This window comes from Bidens hawaiensis, unplaced genomic scaffold, assembly GCF_021521415.1.
Source record: "Bidens hawaiensis isolate Kalapana, Puna unplaced genomic scaffold, B.hawaiensis_p1.1 tig00026969_1, whole genome shotgun sequence".
NCBI lineage: Eukaryota > Viridiplantae > Streptophyta > Magnoliopsida > Asterales > Asteraceae > Bidens > Bidens hawaiensis.
The window spans coordinates 133,257-159,989 of record NW_027494353.1 but is presented as its reverse complement, the minus strand read 5'-3'; the positions used below and the strand labels follow the sequence as shown (position 1 = coordinate 159,989).

Here is a 26,733-nt window from a genome sequence, read left to right as displayed (position 1 = left end):
GGGTCGGCCAGTAAACTTGTGTGTTTGTAAAACCCGAGCGTTGAGGCGGCGAGTATGCGCGAATTTAGTCGGTTTCTTTTAGGTTTATTATGGTACCGGAGCTAAAAAAAAATAACGTTTGGTCAATTTCCATTATGTTCGTTGAGGCAACTGAACTAAAAACCAAAAAAACAAAATTCACCAACCAATATGGTACCGGGCCATTTGCGACACCAAAGTTGTAATTTATATATAGTAGTAACACAGGGATGTTGAAGGAGACGTCGATTTTATGCTATCCTTTATTTTATTAGTCATTTGAGTTTTATTTTATACTAGATTTTATCTCCCGTATTACGGGGGTTGTTTTACATTATTCGTTTTTAATATTTATATATGTATATTTGGATTTTAGTTTTATTTATTGTAAGAAAGTTAATAATTAATATACTTGAGGTTTGATGATGAAATGATTTCACAAATAAATGATATGTTCTAATCCGGTTTAAAAGCTATCTGGGTTTGGTGATACACATTACCCGTTTATTTTCTTTATTATAAAATTGTTTCTTAATTATAAATAATATCTTTTTTTAAAAATAAAATAGGATATTAATTTTTAGTATATTACTATTTTATAGAATTTTCGTATCAAATATTTGATGAGATTATTTTTTAATATAATGAGATGTTATAACCCGTTTGAGAGCTATCTGGGTTTGGTGAGACCTTTACCCGTGAGTTCGGGTCAAATGCGTGAGAAGCCTTCATTTACAAATAAAGTAATCTGATGGCTTGAGAGAATGGTTGTTTTACATTTTTCGTTTTTTAATATTTATTTATTTTATTTTAATTTTCTTTATTATAAGAAAGTTAATAATATACTTAGGGTTTGATGATGAAAGGGTTTCATAAATAAATGATATGTTATAACCCGTTTAAAAACTATCTGGATTTGGTGACCCATGACCCGCTTATGTTTTTTACTATAAAATTGTTTATTAATTATAAATAATATCTTTTTCTTTTTAAATTGGATATTAAATTTTAGTATATTCCTATTTTGTAGGATTTTCATATCAAATAATTGGTAAGATTAATTTTTAATTTAATGAGATGTTATAACCCGTTTAAGAGCTATCTGGTTTTGGTAAAAGACCCATACCCAAGAATTTGGGTTAAATCAATGAGATGCCTGCATTTAAAAATCAAGAAATCTGGTGGCTTCTATAAAAAGGGGGAGCGACCACATCACGACACATAGGATTTTTGGGTTTTCGTTTATATATATTATAGATTCCAAAACTTAGTTTTGTGACACTTTACAAAATCACTATTCATAAAACTATAAGTTTAGAGAAAGATGAGAAGATGAATACGAAGATGATGAAAAAGCAAAATAAAGAAAATCTTCAAATTCTAAAGATGAAGATAAAGATTCTATTGTCAATGCCCTTAGAATCATCATTTTCTCGGAATTCTCTTCTCATAAGTGTTGTAAAACTCGGTCAACTCAGCAACTACTCGGCATATATTACTTGTACTCGAATCTAGCTAGTCAACTTTGACCTACTCGAAAATTACTCGGATCCAGTCGGTAGTCAACTTAGAACAACTCGGAACTACTTGACTACTACTCGTAGCTACTCTACAGTTACTCTGATGACAATTTTGAACATGCATCAGTTCAATTAATATTGAAAGCAATTAGCTTTCAACATTTGACATATATATGATCTCTCGAAATTTAACTTTTGGTCCGAGTACTCACCTCTAGTCAACCGATGTGTTCGCCTAACGACCTCTACAACCATGCTTCTTATTCATCATATTTTCCATTTTTAAGCATATTAAAACCACCTCAGCCTAAAAAATGCATGTCACATGTCATAAATTTAAATTTGAACAAGTAAAAGGCTTTAATGAACAAACAAATCCATACTATCTTTAAACTCTAATTACAACCAAAAACTGCATTTTACAGACAAAAATATGGTCTCTGGTTTAGAAAATAATCCCCATAAATAAAAGGGTTCCAAAGAGCCAACACAAGAACAAACAAGGATCAGCCAGTACAAGTAACCCTCACAACATACCGCTGTGCTATATACAACGACCACCGTTCAAAAAGACTTCTAGCCAAGAGCGCTAAAAAGGCACTATTATCTCTATACGCTACTTGAAGCTCCCGACCGCACTTCCTTTGTAAAAAAAATTCTGATTACTTGCTCTCGCTTTTGGCTTTTGTTTTGGCGCGGTGGGCCTTAAAGTCATTCAAGCTCCTGAATTCTTCTTTCAGTAGCTTATCTAGTTCTGGAAGCTTTTTATGGTCCTTGACTTGAGAATAGTGATGGAATGCCCTGGCAAGAAACAAGTTAATTTAAGCGCAAAAATTACCATTACGACACTGTTTAACAAACCCTATATTGGATGTCATGAAAATGAGCATATGCTAAACTGTAATAACAAAATAACAGTAACTCGGTGTGAATCTTTGACATAACACAGCTTACAAAATCCTTTTTAAGGGTTCGCTTGTAGACCCTTTTAGCCCAAACATTTTTATGAATTTAAAACAAATATATATATACTTTTATGTCATAAAATAAACCGAGTGGATATTTTATACCAAAAGAAAGAAATAAGCATAAGATTTTATAGGTTATATGCAATATGCAATTACTTAATATGTGTATCTTTTGTGCAATTTGTAACTTTAAATTATTAAAATCCAATAAATAAAATAAATCAAGAATTTCAGGTCCTGAAAATTAGCGTCGTTTTCAGGTCCGTCAAAATTTCGGGTACGTGCCAAGTTTGACTTGCAAACAAACCCTTTCAACACCCTAATTTTATACAGCCAGCTTACCAGTACTTTTCAAGACCATAAAGATCTCCCTTCTGGTAGAAATCCAGGGTTAGCTGTTCAAAATCCGCATACACATCTTCCCTGAAGTCCTTCTCCAAACCATAGCTGCAATACAAAAGGAAATTATAAATACCATCAAAATCATGATTGAACTTTGACCATGTTGACTTTCATTCAAACATGGCTAATGGTGTTAAATAAAAATGATTAAAACTTTAATGGGGTTTTGGCCCTAAAATAAGTCGGTCACCCAAAACAGAAATTTAAAAAACAAAAAAAACAGTAGCTTTCCATTTAATGCAGTTAGCCCTTGAAGAAACCAACATAGGACAGAATAGTCAGTATAATGTACCTGTAAAACCTAAAAAGGCATTCTAATCCATAATTGTAACCATGAGCTGCGTCTTCCAGTGCAACTTTCTTAAACTCATTATACATTGACGGAACAAACAAGCCCCGAAGAAAATATGACCAGAATCTGTAAAGTGTATTCATTTCCTGCACGTACAAATTATACACTTAAAAAAATTCAAATATGAAATTAGGGGTTTAAACAAGCCTTTCATTTTAATATTTACGAGCCCGAGCTTGATTTTGAAAACTACCTCACTGCATCCAATGCCACATTTCTTCCGCTCAGTTAGGCATCTCTTGTGATATTTAACATACCTACATAGAAAGAAATATAGAATGCGTCAACTCAGTGATCACATGGATGGACTCAAAAAACAATCATTCAATACCCACTTTTGCTGCCTGAACCCGTTTTCTTCTAGAAGCTGATGACTAGGATGCTGGAAAGGCGGAAATGGCTTTGGCAGAGAGCCGACAGGTGGACTACTGCCAGTAAAGCCGCCATGAGGAGACGCACCAAGCTTTGAAGATCTTAATCTATAAAGAATAGTCATAAAAACATTAAATCAGATTTTGAAATTAAACATTAGGAACTAATAATATAAAGTCAAAACTGACCCAGGATTATCAGGAGGTGTTGACCCGAAGAAAAACCCAACTGAAGTACTTGGTGGGCTTTCTGATACGATATCATTATTCTTGAGGCTGCCAGAAAACCATCGTTGGTTCTTAAATGGTTGTTGCTTATGAAAACCTTTATTTTGCTTCCTTTTAGAATTAGGACTACCCGCCACGTCACCGGCGCCACCTGTCACCTTCTGAGTTGCTATGTAAGAACCAACTTTAGGAGATTTAGAGGTCCCACCTTTTACTTCATTTGTTGAATTATTTCTTCTGCCTTTATTTCGCTTCGATTTTAACTCCTGATATTAGCAGATCAAAAGTGTAAATACGTTAAATTTACAATATATATATATATATATATATATATATATAGCAATTAAGATGGTAAATAACCTGTTCATAGTAGTATAGGCCATCGTTTATGGCAGAAGCAAGCTCCTTGGAAAATGGCTTTGTTTCATCTACAGAACCTTTAGTTCCTCGAGCATTCCTAGTATTTTGCTGTTGAAATGAGCAATATCTTTTCATTAATCATAATAAAACAAAATTTAAAACATTTATTTAATATTAAACTTACTTGCGTAACAATCACGAGCCTCTCAACTGCTTGATCATTGACAGCCATTTCATCATCTTCATCATCCACCCTAGGTCAAGTCAAGTCCAAAAATAAAATAACAGCCAGCATAACAGTTATATCAGAAAAGCAAAAAATATATATATTAGCATACTTTAGACAAGTGACTCATGTCGTACCTTGTTTTAGAAGACTGATCTTTGTGTTCAATCTCAAGCTCCTCATCAAACATGAAAGTACTTGCAAAATCATCACAAACTTTATCTATATTTTCACCAGAAGCATCTTTCTTAAAAGAATCAACCTATATTTTCAGATTGTTTTGTCGAATGCTCTTCATTAGAAGAAGACTTGTTCCCGACGGAAGCTGGAATCCACTTTGACCAATCTTCACGCTTCCTCACTTTATCACCCTGTAAAACAACAGATACGCTCATGGTGGGCCCCACATAACACGAACATCAACAACTCGCATCACAACCGAACATTAATGGGATTTGAGATACCGAACCTGCACTTCAAGAGTACTAGAGCCCTGTAAGGCGTCAATAATGAGTGGTAAGTCTGTACTCATACTTTTAACCTGCGCCATGTAAAAATAAAGCACAGCCACAATTTAAAATTAGTCAAACTCAAACTATATAAATTTATTTAAAGAACAACTAAATAAAGCATACTCTTTTGAAGTCTGCAATGGTGGATATTGGAACCCATCCTTGGTCATCCATCAAAGAAATCAAATACCGATCATTTTGCAGATTCTGATCACTGTGAAAACCAAGAAATATATTATATATTAAGATATGAAAGCAGAAATGCGATATTGTATTTGTATATCCTCTACTTTTCATTACTCACCTGAAATAATATTCAATTTGGTTTATAAGGCCAACTCTCAGGGCTTGTGCCTGTGCAGGTAACATGGGAACCGTAGAGCCAGGTTGATGTGGAACCACAAATGGTGGAGGTGAGACCCTAACAGGATATGGAGGCATAGCAGGAAGATAGACAATAGAACCCGGAGGACCTGACAAGAAGTTATTGCAGCCATGTCAGTATTACTGAAAGAACTTCAAAATTGTAAAGATTAAAAATTTAAGAAAAGTAAACAGGTCAAATGTAATGCTTTTGGTTCTCGTTAAATGGGTCAAATGATCAAATAACAAAAAAAATAAAAAAAACGGGTCAACCCGCCTGATTGGGTCAAACAGGTTGAAAGTTGCCCTAAGTGTATTTTCAATGCATACAACCTTCTGAACTGTTTTACTCAAAGAGAAAATACAGTATTGTGTAATTATTTTAGCAGAAACCCATTTTAACTTTTAACCATTACCAGCCCATCTAGACACCTACTTTCAATCGTCGCCTTTTTTACACAAGTAATGTATTTTGGAATCAATTTTTATTACATAAAAAAGAATAGAACAGTGTTTTCGGTTCATTCCAACCCGACCTGACCCGCATTGAAAATGGCTCATTTTAACGGTTACCAAACACACCCATCTATTCACCTACTTCCACACGTAACCTTTTTTTTCGTAAATATTGTATTTTGTAATCATTTTATTAAAGAAGCAAAAAATGTTTCGGTCAGCCCAACCCGACCTGGCCAGTATTGAAAACAGCCTGCTTTGACTCATACAAGCCCGGCCCTCTAGTCACCTACATTCTGTTGTAACCTTTTTTTCGTAAGTAATGTATTTTATAATCAATTTTAAAGAAAAACAAAAAAAAAATAATTTCGATTCATCCCAACCATCCTGAGCCGTATTAAACAATGGCCCGTTTTAACCATTACCCAGCCCGCCTGTCTACTCACCTACTTTCACTCGTAACCTTTCATAAATATTGTATCTTGTAAGTTGTAATCATTTTTCAATAAAAAAAACAAAAAGTGTTTCTGCTTCATCACAACCCGATCTGACCCGTACTGAAAAACGGCTCGTTTCAACATAAACCCTTTTAACCATTACCGAACCCGCCCATCTACTTCCACTCATAATTTTAGAATCTCAAAAATTACCAGGAAAAACAGGGCCACCCATAAATCCAGCTGGCGGGCCAAAAAAGGGAGGTCTAATAAAGGGTCTCGGCCCAACATTTTGAAGCCCATCATTATTCTCTTTGTGGCCTAACGGTTTCTGATTTTCTTGCATATTAGGTCTTCTGTTAGGAAACTCGCCGCCATAACTATTAGGATTGCCTCTTGGTGGAGCTGTAACGGTCCCACTTGCAGGAGCAAATGACCCGACAGCTGGCGGGTAAGCGTATCCATGGACAGGAATATGAGAAGGCCACGGTGCCATGCCACCATAAACAGGCGGGATTGGTTGCTGATGAAAAGGTAACGGTCCATGAAAAGATGGTGCGGTGTTCGGGTTATGTATGTTGACAGTTTTATGTTGACGCGATGGTTGCTTAGCAGGAAAATTATTATTCCCACGCACGTGTGTCTTTGTTGCCTCGGTAGACGCCTGAAAAATTTTTTTTAACAAAAGTACAAACAAATTTAGTAACTTGATTAATGATATTAAAAACAAAGATAGAAAATAAGTTAACTTTGCAGAATAGTAACCTAAGTCTCTTAACTTTTATAAGGCGTTCTGATCTTGCGTAATTTTTGTAAATGTTAATTTTTTTTAAATTAAGTGATATAAATAAAACACAGACGAATCTTGATCACTAGCTAATGACTGTTTTTTTTTCAATTTGGTTTTAATTGAACATAAATGAAAATTTTTTATTACTCAATGAATTTTAATCTTCACTATTACCACCTACTACGGGTTAACTCGAAAAAAAATGACCACAAATAGGAATCAAGATTCTTATGTGTTTAATATAATTACTTCATTTAAAAAAAAATAAGATTAATTAAAAAAATTACACAAGAATGACTAAAGTGGAAAACTTGGTTACTAATAACTTAATTAATAAGTGGCATTGTTTTCCACAGGTCAAGAAATGGTCCAACTTATGCTAAAGCTATCTATATTTGAGCAAAAAATGTCACACATTGATCACACCAACCACATATAAAATAAAATCACATTAAACGTTTCAATCTCCACATATTACAGCCAGCTTCTATATCATCAAAATCAAACTTTGATCAATCACTTAATAACAATAAATAAATTAATAAGCTTAAACAAAGCCCCCAATTTGATAATTGAGTAGAAGCAGAAGATACATTAAGTATTCAAATGAAACTAATTATAGAAAGTGAATAATAAGAAAATGAAAACCTGGGTTTGCTTAGGAGAAGAAGTAGCAGTGGTGGTGACTGAATCAGCGGCGGCGGCGGAAGGGGATTTCAAAGAAGAAAGTGCCGGCCAGGAATCAGCCGGCGGCGGAGTGGGTGTCTTCTTCCATGGTGATTTGGGGACAGCATCGTTGGCAGTAGGATCTTTCAGATTATTATTATCAGCCATCAACACCATTAATAATTTAACTGAACTAGTAGGAGTAGTAGTAGTAGTAGTTAAAAAGAAAAAGAAAGAATGTTGATTGATATTGATTTTGATGAGAAAGAAAGAAAGAAAGAAAGAAAGGGTAAAAGGAGTATTAATTTGGTTAAGGGGTTGCCTGCGCCGTCATGTATAAGTCTCCGACATTCAAGTGTTTGTGTTTGTGTTTGTGTTTGTGTTTGTGTGAGTGTAGAACTAGGGCTGTCTGTGGTGTTACTACTGGGTCAATACACTGGGCCCAACCCAGACACCCATGACAGTAATGTATGCTCATGATACTTGACTCGATAATGTTACCGATTTGGTGGATAAGGATGTCAAGACCACAAAACCATAACTTTTTATATATATGGCCTATCATACCCTTTTGTATGAAAAAAGTATAGTACGTTAAAATTTAACTTTTTAGTTACAAATTCTCTTGTTCTCCTAGCCTTTAGATCTATGATAACCAAAGATCCGAAGCAAATGAGTAAACCAAGATTGATATATATTGATTTTGGCTGATTTTGGTTAAAGCCACCGGTTTGATTGGTAACAATTGCAATTTGTACATCCCGTTGAGGGATAGAGGACTAAGTGCGTACAACAATGTGAATTAGTTGGTTTGTCTGTGCACAACAATGTGACTTAGTTGGTTTGTCTGGTATGAAATACTATTGTCATGAATAAAGCCACAAGCTAAAACGAAAACATGGTAATTTGCTCTTGATGTTATTAGTTTTGTAAGCCAACTTGACTAATTCTAGTTTAAGCTGTCTATTTGATCATTCTAAACTTGACTTTCCACACCTAGTAGAAGTTAGTGTCACGTGGTAGCCTACTAAGGCTCTGAGTGGCACCCTTGGTTACCATTTAGGGTCAGCCATTCTTACTCACTTAAGATTTGGGTCACTATTTACGTGATGTCATTAAGTCATCATGGAAATAGTCTAAATCTAGAGTAATTGGAAACAGGACGTGTAAACACTTTTGGTGTACGCCTTTATGAAGGATCACTACATAAGATACGCAGAAGGGGACGGTATAGTAATGCATAGTTAACCATAAACTTGGTAGATGTGAATTTTAGCAATTGGTGTGTCACATTAAGAATGATTTTACCAAAGTCGCATGAGGATCAGGAAATAGTTATGCACGATGAAACACCTGGACGGGGACCTAATCAACAAACGTGCTAAGATTGGTGGATTGGAGGAACACTTTGAACGATTGGAACATGAACTTGGGATAATTGAATCCGAAGAATAGGAAGTGGTGAAAGTGATCGTCTCGTGTAGTATTTGAACTCTTTTTTATTTTAGATATTTATGTTAAATGCTTGGATCTGATTTAAAAGTTTTGGTTGTGATCGCAAGACACGAACTGACACATGATAGGAGATATGTAGAACACGAGAAGCGTGGTAAACAATTAATAACACTTGATCAATGTTATTAATATCTTACACATACTACGTATGTTCTAGTTTGCCATATGTTATGAGACTATTGTCGTCTTATGTTTTGGGGGTTAATGGAAAATAAAGTGAATGTGTAAATTATAGATTTCGTTCTTCGTGGTAAAGTTAGAAAGGACACTACACAAAAAGCTTACCCAAAAAGAAAATAAAACTAAGTTATGTAAGTGAAAAGAACGTAATATGTTACAACTTTTCAAATGAAAGATTTTTTTAATCGCAGTTAACTTAGTTTAAGAGCATAACCTGCAAGTGAGTGGACCTGATTGTTGATTTGTTGGTGGCCTAGTAGTCTCGGATTAAATATTGTTTTTGAAGTCGACCGGAATAGGATGAGAAGTAGTTGGTTTTCAATTTATAAAGAAGAAAATTCTTTGAATTTCACTTCCACTACCTGTTAGGTCTATTGATCTCATTTGAATTTTTTTTGTTTCTTTTGTCTTAATAACAATACCTTCTTTTTCCTAAATAACAAAATATGTTCTTTCTACATTATTTTTTGCCACTGCGTAACCATTTAGATTATGTGTTATTTATTTTAAAAAATAACTATGATGACAACACCGAATTCAACCCGTTCCAAATTCCGATTAGTAAATCAGTTTTCAAACATTGAAGAATAAAAATCGGTAACATATATTAAATAGATTAAGTAAGAAAGTAATGAGTTTTAGCATAACTGATACCGGAGGGGAAATAAATATTTGGAATGAAGACTGCAAGATCAAGTTTGAATCCAATTTCAACCGGGTTTTATCACAGTAAGCCTTTGTCATTAGGTTTTCTTGAAACAGAGGATGGTAGGCTTGGGCTACTGATAGACATACTTAAAAGAAAAAAAGAAGAATATATATTTACCTGCTAGCACACACATTCATATATAGTTATAATTTATTGAATATATATATATATATGCTAAGTATAAAATGAAAACCCAATTGAGCTGTGAAAACTTTAGAAACCTATTTCTAACCACATGCTTTTAATTAATGTTTAAATCTTGTGGTCCACAATTAAAGTGAATACAAAATGTAAATATAAATATAACTTTTTCTCTCTCCTGAAAACATATATAAAAATTAGAAAAAAAATGTTAAAAAATAGCAAAACATTTTTTTTTATGTTTCGATGTTTTGTATTAAATGTTACAACATATATTACATGTAACAAAAAAAAACAATGTTACATAGGGTTTTCGTGGGTTTTCACAACTCAAATGGGTTTTTATTTTAACCTTACCCTATCAACCTATTCTAATAAAGTAAAATAACTGTGAACATGTGTCAGTTTGTTGTTAAACCTCATAACTTTTTTCCCTCCAAACTAATAATTATGTCATAGATCAATAACTATTCACTTTCTTTTTACACTCTATTTGTATTATATCTATAACATGATTAAATTATTCACTTTTCTTTAAACTCTATTTTATTATATATACTATACATTTTTATAAAAATTATAAATATATGCTTTAAATCTAATCATTCATTTTTTTAGTTAATTTACTAAACTATATATATGTTAAAATGTAATAATATATACCATTCACTTTCATTATAATGATGTTTATCATAGTCAGTTTCTCGGTTTTTTTATCGATGATTGTTTCAGGTTTTTTGTAGGACTTAAATTTGATTGTGACGGGTCAAAGGTTGGTAAATAGATTGTGTGGTACAAGTTAACTATATTTGGCTCAAAATTTCTTACGGGTCAAAAAGGGGTAGTATGAGTATTTTTAAAAGTTTGAGAATGCAAGTAGATTTGTCATCAAATTTGTTACGAGTTCAAAGTTTTGACTTGAAAATGTCAAAAAAATGAATGTTAGAATTTTAAACGTGATTTAGGTTTCGAATTTATTTTCAATGACATTTTGGAAATAATGAAAAGATTCGAGATTTGGCTGATTGACTATTTTTCCCACAACTATTAAAATTTAAGAAAAGATCGGGGACACTTTCGACATGCTACCTACAGGCCTATCAATGCTTCTAACTTTTATCAAATTTAAAACATTTGTGTCATCATTGACTTTTCCTTTAATAGTGATTAAAATGTAGTGTGTGAAACATATCATACAAAATTATGCTCAAGTGAAGCAAAATATTTACAAAATTGAACAGGTTAACGTGTTATTTTTATGTGTTGTCATTATAGCAAAGTCGAGAAGCCCCCTCAAAATTATAAAAATCATTTTCATGGTTTAGCTCGAATTATTATTGTATGAAAAGTCTTTTTTGAAATTGGTTCATAACCCAAAATTCTTTCAATTATATATATATATATATATATATATATATATATATATATATATATATATATATTACTGAGAATCAAATTTTCAATAGATGGATCGTTCTCAGGTATGTTTTTGCACTTGCGTTATTATTATTATTATTAAGTTATTGTTTGAAAAAAAATCATTTTATGATAAACATAAAATCAATTTATATATATACAGATAATATAGATATAAGCATAGATGTAATCATTTTTTCATATACAATATGTATCTTATTTGCTTTATTTATAACTTTATTATTTGGATTATATCGTATATTACATGGGCTCAAAAACTTGTGTGTGTGTGTATATATATATATATCTTACTATTCTAATAAATGAGTACTACTATATGCCACTTGTCAATCTCTCCTTAACTCTTATAATTTTTAACCCATTTTCATAAAATGGTATCTCTTTCGGGTTAACCCGTCCCAATAATACTATCTGGATCCATTTTTGTTATTCTTTCATTATTTTCATTCAACACCAAAGATGCAAACCCTAACTCTTTCAACAGCCGTTCATTCTTTTCATTCAACACCAAAGACTACAACCCTAATTCCCGGAATCGCCGTTCATCTCTTCCATCTCCATCGCCATTGATACATGTGGTTTCCAATTCACCGACGCCTCGCCACCTACGATACCGCGTCTCCTACCTTCATCGTCACCGCCGTCGCCTCTGTCATCGCCACCGTTGGCACGTTTGGATTTGGAATTAGAATCTCGATTGGAATGTTGATGGGATATTTTTTCTTCATCTACTTCGAGCCTACTCCTGTTGAGGTAATCGTAATCGTTGTTGTTATTATTATTATTATTATTCGAGTTTTTTTTCTGCTTGCATTTTTTTTAGCTGATACTATTTATTGGGCATCAAATCACCACCGTCGTCGCCTCTGTCATCGCCACCGCCGGCACGTTTGGATTTGGAATTGGAGTATCGATTGGAATGTTGATGGTATAGTATTTTTTTCATCTACTTCGAGCCTACTCCTGTTGAGGTAATTGTAATCGTTGTTGTTGTTGTTGTTATTATTATTCGAGTTTTTTTTCTGCTTGCATTTTTTTTAACTGATGCTATTTATTGGGCATCAAATCGACTATGTTCATAACTCCTTATAAGTATATGTCTGGATTTTTAGTTTTGACTTGAATCTAATTGTTGCAGCAAATCGACTGTGTTCGTAACCAAGGTGTTATGGAGCTTATGACGGGAGTAAGAAGTCAGTTGGGCCAAAGCAAATAACCTTTTGAAGGTCCACATACTTGTGCCGAAAAGTTGAACTTTAATTCAAATTTCAAACACATATAACCCGTGCAGCGTGATTATCTAAACATGTTGGCAGATTGAAACTGTTTGTTCACAACCTGAACATGATGCATTTATAAACAGTTATTCTGTGTTAACCTTGGTCCTTTTTTTTCCAAAATACTAATATAGAACAGAACTTATTTCGGCTTGTGCTGTGTGTAGTATTAGTACCTAAGCCAATTAACTGTCTGGTGTTTTGATATGCAGGTTGGTTTTTCTCTGGCTTTTGTGATCTATGAATCAGCAAAACTGCATATTGGTAAGGCTATCATTTACATATTTATTGCTAAGAAAATATGTTTCTGAATGATTAATGATTATAAATTTGTATTATTGCAGCTATGTTGGGATGACTTACGGGGACCACCGTTTACAGGAACATCCAACAATATCCGAAAGCATACACATACAATGGCATTGTGATTGTTAGAATTGATTCACCTATATATTTTGCAAATACAAGTTATATTAAAAACAGGTGAGTATTATAAATTCAGCTTAAATGTGATTATTATTATTATTATTATTTTTTTGTGCTAAAAAGACTTTTAAATAGTTTTTGTGAAATACTAGTCTCCGAGAGTATGAAATTGTGGTTGATCAATTTAGCAAACGTGGGCCATAAGTTAAGAGAATATATTTTGTAATCTTGGAGATGGCCCGTAAGTTTATTTTTCGGTTAATAGTTAACAAATAATCATGGGCGTTATAATGGCTTGTGCTCTACAATTTATGACACCATTATTTGAAGTTATACCTCAGGAACTATGACATCATTGTCAAATTATTATTATTATTATTAAGTATTTTCTTAATCTATGTAGTGTGCTCTTGCTGCTATTGTCATTTCTACTGTCATTGGATGGGTTAGTATTCTTATTGTAATCTGATTTCTGTTTTACTTTCTGGTCTTCTTTTTTATTTGAATATGCATTCCAATTTGTTTACTCAAATAATCCTAATTTTTAATTATGTGTTTGTAAAAGTGGATTATGATGAGGCTATATTTCTATGAAAAATAGACAAGAAATATTTCTTTCTTTGGCTAGTTACTGGTGCAACCACTTTGTTTCTTGGTATTGAAATTGGTGTCCTTGTTGGGGGTAAGCTACACCCAACCAATACGCGCGCACACACACATATTCTAAAAATTACCTAATCCAATTGACTGCTTGGTGTTTTGATATGCAGGTTGGTTTTTCTCTGGCTTTTGTGATCCATGAATCAACAAACCCGCATATTGCCATATTGGTAAGGCTATCATTTACTTATTTATTTCTAAGAAAATATGTTTCTGAATGATTAATGATTATAAATTTGTATTATTACAGCTGTGTTGGGACGACTTTCGGGGACCACCTTTTACAGGAACATCCAACAATATCCGGAAGCATACATATACAATGGTTTTAATGGTGATGGGATATTATTTCTTCATCTACTTCCAGCCTACTCGTGTTGAGGTAATCGTAATCGTTGTTGTTGTTGTTCTTCTTCTTATTATTATTATTATTATTATTATTATTATTATTATTATTATTATACGTTGCCTTATCAAGAGTTACAAGCAGGTTTGGACTCAAGATTCTGATTCTTGATAAACAAGGTAATCGGACAAATACAACCACAAATGTAGTTTACAAGGAAATTTTTTCTTATTTGTAAACTCATTGCGTAATGTTTTGCTTTGTAATTCCGGTAATTTTAATGAAAGTTGTAATTATATTAGCAAAATATGATAATTGTGTTATTGATTGTATTTTGTTTAATGTTTAATATTGTAATTTTCATTAATTCTTCGTGTAATACATGGGTCTCAAACTAGTATATATATATATATATATATATATATATATAAACTACAACTGTGTGATTTATATGGTAACCAGGCATATATATATATATATTATTTAATTTGTAAGCAAACAACACTTCGGAAATGCATTACTAACAAGTAACAAGGATACATTGTCGTTCAAAAAAAGAAAAAACGTAACAAACCAATCTTACCATAATAAAAAATGAGAAACTCAATCAAACCATGGTAGTAAGGATCAAACCTGAACCCTTCAATTTCTCATATGTGATTCCATCAATACGCTCTTTCATCTCTTGGCTCAGGTGGTTTTTCCAATCTCCTTATTGTTTAAATCGTGTGGTACACAATTAAAGTGAATAAAAAATGTAAATATAAATATAATTTTTTCTCTCTCCTCAAAACATATATAAAAATTAGTAAAAAAATGTTAAAAAATAGCTAAACATTTTTTTTTGATGTTTCGATGTTTTGTATTAAATGTTACAACATATATTACATGTAACAAAAAAAAAACGATGTTACATAGGGTTTTCGCGGGTTTTCACAACTCAAATAGGTTTTCATTTTAACCTTACCATATATACATATGATACGAGAATCAAATTTCCAATAGATGGACTCTCAGGTATGTTTTTGCATATATGTAATCATTTTTTTCATATACGGCATGTACTTATTTGCTTTATTTATAACTTTATTATTTGAATCATCTCGTTTGTTACAAGGGCTCTAAAGCTAGTAACTAAATATATATGAAGAAACTTTAGCATGCATAGTTAGCAAAGCTATTAATGGCAAGTTGCATATAAACGTAGCATGATTGCTTAACTTATTTTGGATCATCTCGTATATTACACGGGTTTTAAAGCTAGTTAAATAATAAAAAAGAATATAAATAGCATACAAAATTGATTATAAAAAATAAATGTAAAAGGGTGTTTCGTAAGAATATAGGTTAGAAAGAAAATTCTAAAAGATAAAAGATAAGACTGCAAAAATCATCTATGTGCTTTGGTCAATTTTTGTTACATCCGTCCAAAATGTTTCTTATTTCTGATCATAGTTTCATTTTTTCGCATTTCAGTTCCCCTCATAACTTTGTTTATTATTTTCGTTAACATAAAATTACTAAAACGCCCTTAATAATATGAGTAACCTGCCACAATGATTATCGTGATTTGATGACTTTTATCATAAAAGTTTTTGTTTAGTATTTCGTCATTGAAGAAACGTGAAATGAATCTGACCTGATCCAAGACGATGTTCCTCGGTGTTCGAGATAAACGAACCATAACTTCATCTTCTTCTCCGGTAGCTTGAGATCTGCAATGGCTTTTGGGGGGTGTGGAGGTGACTGCTAAGAAATCTCGAGGATCTCTTGTTTACAGACACAAAAATGGTTATGGTGGTGGCTCTTATTGAGAACAACAACAACCCTTAATAAGGAGGTGAAGACCTCCTTATATAGGAAGCCTCATGGCCACCATCATGGTACCCTAGTGGGCCTAGCCCAGTTAGGGTTACCTCCACAAAACCACCTCAGCCCAATAATATTGTATTAGTCCATATAATAAAATAAGCCAGACATAATAAATTAAGGTCGTAAGCCGGGTTTAGTACCATACCCCTACAAGCCCCCCAAGTCCAGTGTTGCTCCTAGGCGTGCAAGCGTTTAGGTGGAGCGCTGGACTTCATAAGGTGTGTCAGGATATGAGGCGGTTTTTTCCCCTTTCTTCGGCCTTGTCTTTATTGTCTTTGAGTTTTGAGAGGTTTTCTCCATGATGGTGACATGTTGTGATCCTTATGATAATAATGGTGCACTGGCATGAATAAGATATAGCATGCATCATAACAATAGTGGCGCGGGGCCTGATAAAAGATAGAGTGCGCATCTCGATAATAATGTAATGCAACTTGCGCGCGAGGCAGCTTACGAGCTATAAAAATAATGAAGCTTACACGCGAGGCGACTTACGAGCTATAAAATAATGGAGCATGCGCTAGTTGCGGCTTATGAGCTATAATATGATGATAATGACTGGCCCACAGGGGCCTCTTCTACGTAGGATGACTATCCCAACTTGTTTTCAAAATAATACTGGAGGCACAAACGGCCAGATAATAATAATGTCATAGGTGCTTGTGCGACTCGTAGCCGAACCTGCAAAAACATATCAACTAAAAGTGGATGTATTACAAGGTTCCCATCCTCGGGCCAATTATGAGGTGTGCCCAACCTACGTTGGCGCGTGGCTGTTTGGGATATTATTAGGCTCCCGACCTTTATGTTTGGCGCGTGGCCATGTGGGATATTATTAGGCTCCCGACCTTTATGTTTGGCGCGTGGCCGTTTGGGATATTATTAGGCTCCCGACCTTTATGTTTGGCGCGTGGCCGTTTGGGATATTATTAGGCTCCCGACCTTTATGTTTGGCGCGTGGCCGTTTGGGATATTATTAGGCTCCCGACCTTTATGTTTGGCGCGTAGACATATATTTTGCATTAATATAAGCACTTTTTGTGCCATTTCATGCAAATCCTATATACTCATACATCAAGAAAACACCTTCATTCATCATACGAAAGACATCCAGATCGCTTTTTCAGTCCCCGATGATGGTGGTAGTGAATTTCATCCATGCATGCGGAAGCGTGACGAGCCCTGGTAGTAACCCGTAAAAGTTGTTTACGGACGCGGAATGGCGAGAATCAACCCACTATGGAACTCTCTCGTGATCTGCGAGAGCCAGAAATGACCCGCGATACATCCATGATGGCTGAAGTTAACTTGTAGGAGTGCGCATGCGGCTCTTTATGGTTGCTAGTTGATCCTCGTGAGTGCCCAGATGACACACCGTTAGTGTTTCATGGTGGCACTGTGCCGGGGCTGGAATATCTGAGCGCTAGTCACCCGCGGGAGTTGAGCGCGCACGCATGGCGGAGAGTTGAGCGCGCATGCATGGCGGGAGTTGAGCGCGCATGCATGGCGGAGAGTTGAGCGCGCATGCATGGCGGCGAGTTGAGCGCGCATGCATGGCGAAGGGTTGCGTGCGCATGCATGGCGTTGGAATCTTTCATAGGTGGAATGTTGATCCGCGGCTGCACGCCTCATGGCGGCGAAGTGTTGACGCGTGGCTGCGCGCATGATGTATGAAGGCGTAGTGCACTATCAGCAGCGGCGCGCAAGCATGTCGGTGGAGTGCAACATGTGCATGGCGCGCATGTATGGCGGCGGATTGTTTATCTGCGGAAGCGCACGCATGGCGGCGTAGAGTTGATCAGCGGGACACGCATGCATGCACGGTGACGCGATGATCCTTCGTTCGCATGCATGGTGACATATTGTTGAAACCCATCGGCGCACATGAACGGTGGTCGGGTGCTTACCTGCGGAGCTTGCAGGTGACCCGCCTTGGTCAGAGTTTGTTATGTCGGAGCACGGCGCCCATGAATGGTGTCGTCTTCCAAGCTCATATTGTACTATTTTTGACCCGCATGGGGTCGTCTTCCAACCCGCATGGGGTTTTGATCCGTGGTGCGCATTCATGGCGGCGGAGCGGTTACTCGCGGGCGCGCATGCATTGAGGCGGAGTCTTCTACGTAAAACCGAAGGCATGGAGTCGTCTTCCGACCCACATGGTGGTTTCCGCGGGCGCGCATGCATGGCGACGGTGTGATGACTCGCGGGCGCGCATACGTCATGGCGGAGCATGGATATTTCCGCGGTGGCGGAGTTTTTCCAAGACTAACTTTAGTTGCTCCGGTGGTGATGGAGGAGCACCGATATGCGTGTGTGGGGTACTCTTCATCACATAAAGGCAAAATTTTTGGGAATGATTAAAAGCTGGAGTGTGTTGTTTAGCGATGCGCATGCACGGTGGCGAGGTGTTGGATCGCGGTGATGCGGTGCTCGGCGCCAGCGCGTATGCGTGACGGCGTGCTGCTGCTTCGTAGTGGTGGGACTCATGCATGGTAGCGGCTAGATGGTTATCCGCGGTGGCGTGTACGCATGGTGGCGCAATGACATTACCCGCGGTGATCGTGTCGGAGTTTTACATTGGCCTGCGGGAGCCGTACCTGACCGGCCATTTCTTTGCTCAGAGCGTACATGTGATCCGCAAAAGCCAGGTTTGACCCGCGGAAGCTTTCTTGTGACCCGCAGAGGTTGTACTTAAGCTGGAGTTTCTCGCCATGACCCGCGGAGGTCAGATTTAATCCGCGGTTGCGCGTTAGTGACCCGCGGTATTTGAGGTTAGTCCCAACATTTAAGTTGCCAGCTAGTTATTCATTGATCCGCGGGAGTTCACAATGTGATCCGCCAATTATTATTTGGCGCGTGCAGCATGCTATGGCGGAGTTGAATCGCCGGAGCACGCATGCGGCTTGTTTGTTTCGCGAACGGCGTGGAGGTTGATGTTGATTGCGGAAGTTGAAGTTGACCCTTAAGGCTTTGATAACGCCATGCGGGAACTTTGCTTGCGGAAGCAGAAGTTGAGGCTTTGATTGTGCCTTGCGGGAACTTTGCTTGCGGAAGCTAAAGTTGACCCTTAAGGCTTTGATAACGCCATGCGGGAACTTTGCTTGCGGAAGCAGAAGTTGACCCTTGAGGCTTTGATTGTGCCTTGCGGGAACTTTGCTTGCGGAAGCAGAAGTTGTCCCTTGAGGCTTTGATTGTGCCTTGCGGGAACTTTGCTTGCGGAAGCAGAAGTTGACCCTTGAGGCTTTGATAAAGCTTCATTCACAACGTGGAAGCAAAAAATGACCCGCGTGAGATTATAGTTGATCCGCGGGGAGCGATTTTGATCCGCGGTTGATTGAAGTTGACATGCGGGGGCTATGGCGGAGAGTAATCGCCGGGAGCGCGCATGCAACCCGCTGTGGCGGAGAGTAATCGCCGGGAGCGCACATGCAACCCGCTGTGGCGGAGTAATCGCCGGGAGCGCGCATGCAACCCGCTGTGGCGGAGAGTAATCGCCGGGAGCGCGCATGCAACCCGCTGTGGCGGAGTAATCGCCGGGAGCGCGCATGCAACCCGCTGTGGCGGAGAGTAATCGCCGGGAGCGCGCATGCAACCCGCTGTGGCGGGGAGTTGAGCGCGCATGCATGGCGGGAGTTGAGCGCGCATTCATGGCGAAGGGTTGAGCGCGCATGTGCTTTGCCTTAGTTGTGCTTAAGTATTTTTATGGTCCAGCTGCGCAATACGTAGGATGGACGCTATGAGTAATTTGAGCTAAGGCTCATATTATTGGGCTAAGGCCCTAACGTTTTAGAGTTAAAACTCGTTAACGCGTCTGAGCTTGAAGCTCGCGCATGTATGTTTTACTTTGTTTTATTTTTAGTTTGATGTCAATACAATGTTGTCATATTGCTCAAAATTAATAAAGGGAAGTGTGAAACATGTATGCAAAAGGTAATAGAACGCACGTTAAGAAAAAATAGAGCGTATCATTATTCATAATGGCTTAAAAAGCCTTGATTACGAACTTGACAACTTTTACGTGACATTTTCTAAGTTGTGCCGCGTTCCATGTGCGCGGGATCTTCCATAGGTGGTGGAGTGTAGATCCGCGGCTGCACGCATGCATGGTGGCGAAGTCTTCATCTTCGGCACTGCGCATGCCTGGAAGCGGAGACTTGATCTCCGGTGGCGCGCATGCGTGGTAGCAGAATCTTGATCCTCCGCAGTGCCCTTGCATGGTGGCAGAGTGGTGATTCGCGGGCGCGCATGCATGGCGGCGAAGTCTTCTGCGCAAAACCAAAGGCACGACCCACATGGTGGGTTTTGCGGACGCGCATGCATGGCGGTGGAGTCTTCTGCGCCAAACCAAATGCACGAAGTCTTTCAACCCACATGTTGGTTTCCGTGGGAGCGCATGCATGGCGGCGGAGTGGTGACTCGCGGGCGCGCATGCATGGCGGCGAAGTGATGACTCGCGGGCGCGCATGCACGGCGTCGGGAGTGTTGTTCGCTGGAGCGCACGTGACGACGGAGTACTGATCTGCGATGGCGTACGTGCGGCCATCACATTTTACCGCGATGGCGATGGCGCAGTATATGATGTCTTCCATTTTGAGGATGAGAGAGTTAGATCTGTGATTTTAAACCTAAAATCCAGATATATAACCTAGATCTAGATCTTTTTCAGCTTCATTTTTGCACAGATCTGGAAGCATCTTTTAGATTTATGGATCTTTTTGAGCTTTAATAGAACAAATCTTGAAGCATCTTTCTGTAAACTTTCAGATCTGAATTTTTCTTGGGAGAAAGAAAATCACAGATCGAGAATAATGGATGAACAGATCTGAGAACCGAGACGAAAATCGAAGGGTAGCTCGTTGCCGGTCCCACGGATGGCGCCAATGAAGAAACGTGAAATGAATCTGACCTGATCCAAGACGATGTTCCTCGGTGTTCGAGATAAACGAACCATAACTTCATCTTCTTCTCCGGTAGCTTGAGATCTGCAATGGCTTTTGGGGGTGTGGAGGTGACTGCTAAGAAATCTCGAGGATCTCTTGTTTACAGACACAAAAATGGTTATGGTGGTGGCTCTTATTGAGAACAACAACAACCCTTAATAAGGAGGTGAAGACCTCCTTATATAGGGAGCCTCATGGCCACCATCATGGTACCCTAATGGGCCTAGCCCAGTTAGGGTTACCTCCACAAAACCCCTCAGCCCAATAATATTGTATTAGTCCATATAATAAAATAAGCCAGACATAATAAATTAAGGTCGTAAGCCGGGTTTAGTACCATACCCCTACAGTCATCATGATATAATTTTGTTATCATCTCAGTCACAATGATTCATTAACTGTAAAGATGTTTTTCGAAGAATGTGGTCCATGTGGAGGTAGAGTATAAATTCCAAAAGATAAATACAAAACCATATAAAAATTAAAACCCCAAATAGTAATTGTTTCCGGCCAACCTGGTTTGGTTTGGTTATCCATCCTCCACCGCCTAACCTATCTCCTCCAATGGCTGATCCAACCCGACCCGTCACCGGCTACCCAGCTCCACCAGCTTCCAACGGCTACCCACCCGGCACCGCCTACGCTTACGCCGCCCACCCCGCCCAAAACCCACCACCCACTTACTTCAACGTCTCTTCAAACCCTTACTACTCCAATCACCCAGCCGCCAATCAACAACGCGTCACCTTCCTCCGCCGCATGTTCGCCGTTATCATCGGCTTCATCATCATCACCGGCACCATCATGTTTATTATGTGGCTTGTCCTCCGTCCTCAACTCCCCCAATTCCGAGTCGAAACCCTAACCCTAGATAAATTCAATATCTCAAACTCAATGGTGTCCGGCAATTGGGATGCCTGGTTCACCGTTCGAAACCCGAACTCGAAAATTAATCTTTTTTACACCCGTGTGGAGGCTGCGGTGTATTATAAGTTGGATTCGATTGCGGAGACTTCGGTCCCACCGTTTGATCAGGGGAAGAAGAATGAGACGGGGGTTCGGGCGACGTTCGCGTCGGTGTCGGCGTATGTTGATGATTGGGATGGGATTAGTAAGGAGAAGGGGAGGGGAAGTGTTGAGTTTAATTTGAGGATGGTGGCGAGGGTTAAGTTTAAGGCGGGTGCGTGGTGGGCGAGACGCAGGATTGTCAGGGTTTACTGCCCGGGTTTGTCGGTTGGGGTTTCGGCGAATAGTATGAATGGGTCGCTGACGGGTGGCCCGAAGCAGTGCAGTGTTGGTCTGTGACTGATGTCAGGTATTTTATGATGCTTCAGTTTAGTATGTTGTGTACAGCAGATGAACTCAATTTAAGTTTTTGGATATATATATTCTGTTGTTTGATTGTATTGTGATAATCTTGGTTATTGGTGTCTGTTAGCTATTATTCATGAATGGTTGTGTTTCCGTTTGATTTGAATCATTTTCTGCTTAGTTCGTAACAGTTTCTGTTGCTAAATGGAAGTTGAGAATGTTTATAACTCGGTGCATTTTCTCATCAGGGTAGTAGTTTTTTCACTGATTTTGTGTTCATAAGTTAAGTTTCAAGTCAGTCGGTATCCATTGTGCATTTTCCTAAAACCGTTTTTTGGTAACTGTTAGTAGGCGTCACTGAAGTTGTTCTGAGGGGAAAACTAACGGACCCGCCAATACTTGTTAGGAGTTAGGACAATGTAATATGCCAGCTTGTGTTGGGCATATGGCATTGATGGGATATAACAGAAATCAGTTAAAGCTGGATTTGAACCTGATATCTCTGCTAAATACATTATATCTGAATTTAAAATGGCATATAGAACGCTTACTAGAATACATTTTGTATTGTAAGTTGTAACTAACTAGGAATGTTTAGTTGATTTTGACTTCTTCGTGTCTTGAGTAATCATTTTGGTTTGTTTGTAATGCTGTTATCATATGAAACAGTATGAGACTTTAATCTAAGCTCTAGTTTTCACCATTCTCATTCCTTTGAAATTAAAAGGGTCCCATTTTTAATATCTGCAACCTGATTTTGTTAATATTTCATCAGGGGTGTTATATGAGGAGTGTTAAAACTTTTATACGAACTTGAAGACGTGCAAATCTTAAACAACTCACGCATTTGCTGGTTGACATGATCATGGCCCGTTTAGAACCTAAAACATTCTTTTTGTTTTTATTTGTTCTTGTCTGGTTCACTCATTTCTTTTATACATTTATTAAGTTTGACTAGGAATACTCGAACACTTGAAGTTCGGAAAAAGAAAAAAAAACTTCAATTGCCTATTCATGAATGGCTGTGTTATGTGTCATTTGAATCATGTTCTGCTTAGTTCTTGACAGTTTCTGTTGCTTGATGGTTGTCGACATAGATCTTTGTTGTTCTTTCCGGCTATGTATTGTTTGTTAAAACTAGTTTTCTGATAGAAGTCATCAAGGTTTAAAACGAATCAACTTTTGTTTTTCTGATTTTGTTTCTGTATATGCCATCCAGTGTTCAGTACAGTTTGTTGTCAGCATAACAAGCTTTTCACTGATTTTGTGTTCAGAGGTTAAGTTTCAAGCCAGTCGGTATCCTTCGTGCATTTTCTTAAAACTTCTTTTTTGGTAATTGTTAGTAGGTGTCACCTAAGTGCTTCTGAGTGGAAAACTAATGGGCCCATCGATACCTGTTAGGAGTTAGGACAATGCAATATGCAGCTTGTAAGGAGCAGCTGGCGTTTTGGGATATGACAGAAATTAGTTAAAGCTGGATTTGAGCATGAAATCTCTGTTACAGAAAGTCGATGGGAATATATAGAATGCTTACTAGAATACATTTTAATTGTAACTAATAAACTAGAAATGTTTAGTTGATTCTGACTTGTTCATGTTTCGATTCATCATTTTGCTTTGTTTGTTTATCATTTGAAACAATATGAGACTCTAATCTAAGCTCTAGTTTTTACCAAGTTCACTCTCTTAGAAACCAAAATTGTTCCATTTTTTATATCCGCGGCCTTATTTGATTAATACTTCGTCATGGGGTGTTAAGAGTAGTGTTTTTAAACTTTTATACGTATAGATCGGAACATGACTCGCCTAATTGCTGGTTGACGTGAACATGAGCCGTTTAGCTTGGAAGCGTTCTTTTTGTTTTTTATATTGCTGTCTGTTTTGCTCATTTGATAGAATACCCAAAACAAGTAGAGTTTGGAAAAAGGAAAAAAACTGTACCTAACTTGTTAAATATCGAAAAATACATTTATAGGATGTATGTATGATATACATTTATGAGTTATTGTCAATAGATATAGAGGTTGGCCAACCAGTTATACCAACAAGACTGCTGCCAAACGTTTTGGCTTCGAACTTTGGTCACGTTTGCGTATAATTCTTTCGAGGTATCTACGTATTAAATAATGATAATGTCAATAATATTGATTATTGGTGTGTTCTTATAGATGGACAAAATTAAGAAAAAACCTTCAAAATCTTTAGACTAGAATATTGTAGAAAGAGTGTTGCTAACGAAAAAGTTTGTTCACTGGTAAGTGGTACCTTGGGCAACAAAAGATATCTCATAATCTATTAACCTAACCTTAAGCCTAAGTTCCATTGATTTGATCATAGGGATTTTAATGGAGTTTGGCTTCATGGGTGGTCAGATGAGAAAGAGAAAGATAGGTACGGTTGGTTTTTAGAATTTGTCGGGTATTTAAATTGGAATTAATTTCATCGGAAGTTTATGTTTGTTTGGTAACGAGTGAATTGCCTTTTATTCCTCCCAATTTCAGCAATGTAAGGACTTTGACAAACCCCGTATCTCGAAAGAATGTAATAAGTTTTAAAACAGTTCATGTAAATCGGCTTACACCGTAAAATCCTTCAATCGCTGGTTTCGGTGAAGAAGGTAGATTGGACAGAAATTGGTGATAAGGAACACAAGATTACCATCCAACCAGTGAGAAGTATTTCAGTATTTGTGATCACTACTTAGATTAGTGAGAGAAAATTGGAAGGTGATCACTATTTATATTCTTGAGAAGATTGGATGATGATCACTATCATATCAGGGCCTGTTTGGTTTGGCTCTTAATGGGACTATTCAGACATATACATCTTATTAGGTCAGATGTAGGTCTATTCGGAGTGTTTGGCTTGTTTAGAAAATACATCTGAATGAATTTTTAAGCCTCTTATTCATTAAGAGATAGATTGAAGCTGAATCATTCAGACCTATTTACCCTTGCTCCTGCTTCATCCTCCCTCTATCCAGCAGACCACAAGATGATCACCGCCGCTCTTTCACCAACACCGTGGATCTCAACATCCTAGAGACGGTTCTTTTTATTTTCGAGAGTATAAACCCTAGAGACGGTCTCATTGTCTCAATTTAAAGGTTTAATTCTTGTTCACATACCACGCTAATGGAACGTGGACGATTTTGACCGGCACTTTATACCGGTGATTCATGTATTGCTGCCAAAATTCCTACAATTGTCGGTCCGGTGAACAACCTCCTTACGGTCGGCACTTTATACGTATGGGTGAGAAATTTTGTTGTGTTTTGGTTGATGTTGATTGAAATGTGGCTTTGATGTACAAAATTAGGAGTATTGTTCCTGCATAGATGACTAGGGAGTTTGGTTGACAGTGTATACCACTACTAAATCCTTTACTACATCACTATTAAATCCAGAGTGTTGAAAAATTGATGTTGTAATCAACAAAAAAGGTGTAGACAAGGTGTTCGATAAACTGCCGATCCCAAATTTTTGTATTTGAATTATGTCATTTCTAGTGTAATCAACCAAAAAGGTGTAGACAAGGTCTCCTATTGCCGGGTTCCATTTAGGAACCCTAGGCGGCGAGAACAATGCCTGTCGATCGACCATCGGTTGTTTTCGAGTCAATGATGATACGTTTCGTATGTTTAAGGCTATGATGATAATTTATTATCTAAGCCTCCTTTTGTGATAATTTTTTTTACATAAGTTTGTTAACTTTATTTGTACCTCGTGAATAGTTTTTGTTGGTGGTTCGGTAACGATGCTTGTACGCTTATCCGAGAGTTACTTCTTAGTTAGTTTTTGGTTGATTAGTTTTCCCTTCAAGTCCGATTTTCGTTCAGGTGAGATTCAGTTTTGTTTCACTTTGTTTAATTTAGTTATCTGCGTGATTGTGCTTGGATAATGTAGGCTTAAAATTAGTCATTTGCTTGAATGTGCTTGGGTAATGTCGGTTTAATTTTAGTTATTTGCTTAATTGCCTTTGGATTATGTTGGTTTTATTTTACTTATTTCCTTGAATGTGATGTAAGTTGCCTATAGTGTTTTTGTAAGTTTTCTTTTTTCTGTGCATATTAGAGTTTAAGTTATAGATTCAATCATCACATTTAATGTAGCTATCTTTTTTTTATACACAGGCCATACCTCTTCTTGAGATGAGGATCTAAATAATGCATACCGGATATCCCACGTCAGACAACAAGACCTATGCTACCTGTTCGTTGATGTTCATACCGATAATTCAGAATAGCAACT

General features: G+C 37.3%; 1 protein-coding gene and 1 pseudogene across 6 annotated transcripts; one reads left to right on the top strand and one right to left on the bottom strand.

The window, feature by feature from the left end:
* Nucleotides 1-1,881: 1,881 nt before the first annotated feature.
* On the bottom strand, nt 1,882-7,846 carry LOC143574502 (la-related protein 1A-like; annotated as a pseudogene). The gene is made up of 14 exons (XR_013142605.1): nt 7,652-7,846; nt 6,427-6,877; nt 5,262-5,430; nt 5,081-5,171; nt 4,915-4,986; nt 4,583-4,816; nt 4,404-4,473; nt 4,220-4,327; nt 3,821-4,125; nt 3,596-3,739; nt 3,454-3,517; nt 3,201-3,346; nt 2,849-2,953; nt 1,882-2,339 (listed from the first exon to the last, which is right to left on the bottom strand). The product of XR_013142605.1 is annotated as a la-related protein 1A-like (transcript).
* A 13,858-nt stretch (nt 7,847-21,704) lies between these two features.
* On the top strand, nt 21,705-23,914 carry LOC143574508 (NDR1/HIN1-like protein 1). Of its 5 annotated transcripts, none has more exons than XM_077059108.1 (2): nt 21,705-22,487; nt 23,830-23,914. In XM_077059108.1, exon 1 carries the CDS (start codon nt 21,737-21,739, stop codon nt 22,475-22,477), a length of 741 nt encoding a protein of 246 aa, XP_076915223.1. In that variant the 5' UTR covers nt 21,705-21,736; the 3' UTR covers nt 22,478-22,487; nt 23,830-23,914. The 5 variants fall into 5 exon arrangements, with proteins under 5 accessions (XP_076915223.1, XP_076915225.1, XP_076915226.1 ...); XM_077059110.1 differs by having other exon boundaries at nt 23,827-23,914; XM_077059111.1 differs by having other exon boundaries at nt 23,760-23,883.
* Nucleotides 23,915-26,733: the final 2,819 nt, after the last annotated feature.

Bases quoted from the DNA above. Each gene is read 5' to 3' on its own strand.
- LOC143574508 (XM_077059108.1), top strand. From the start codon at position 21,737: ATGGCTGATCCAACCCGACCCGTCACCGGCTACCCAGCTCCACCAGCT.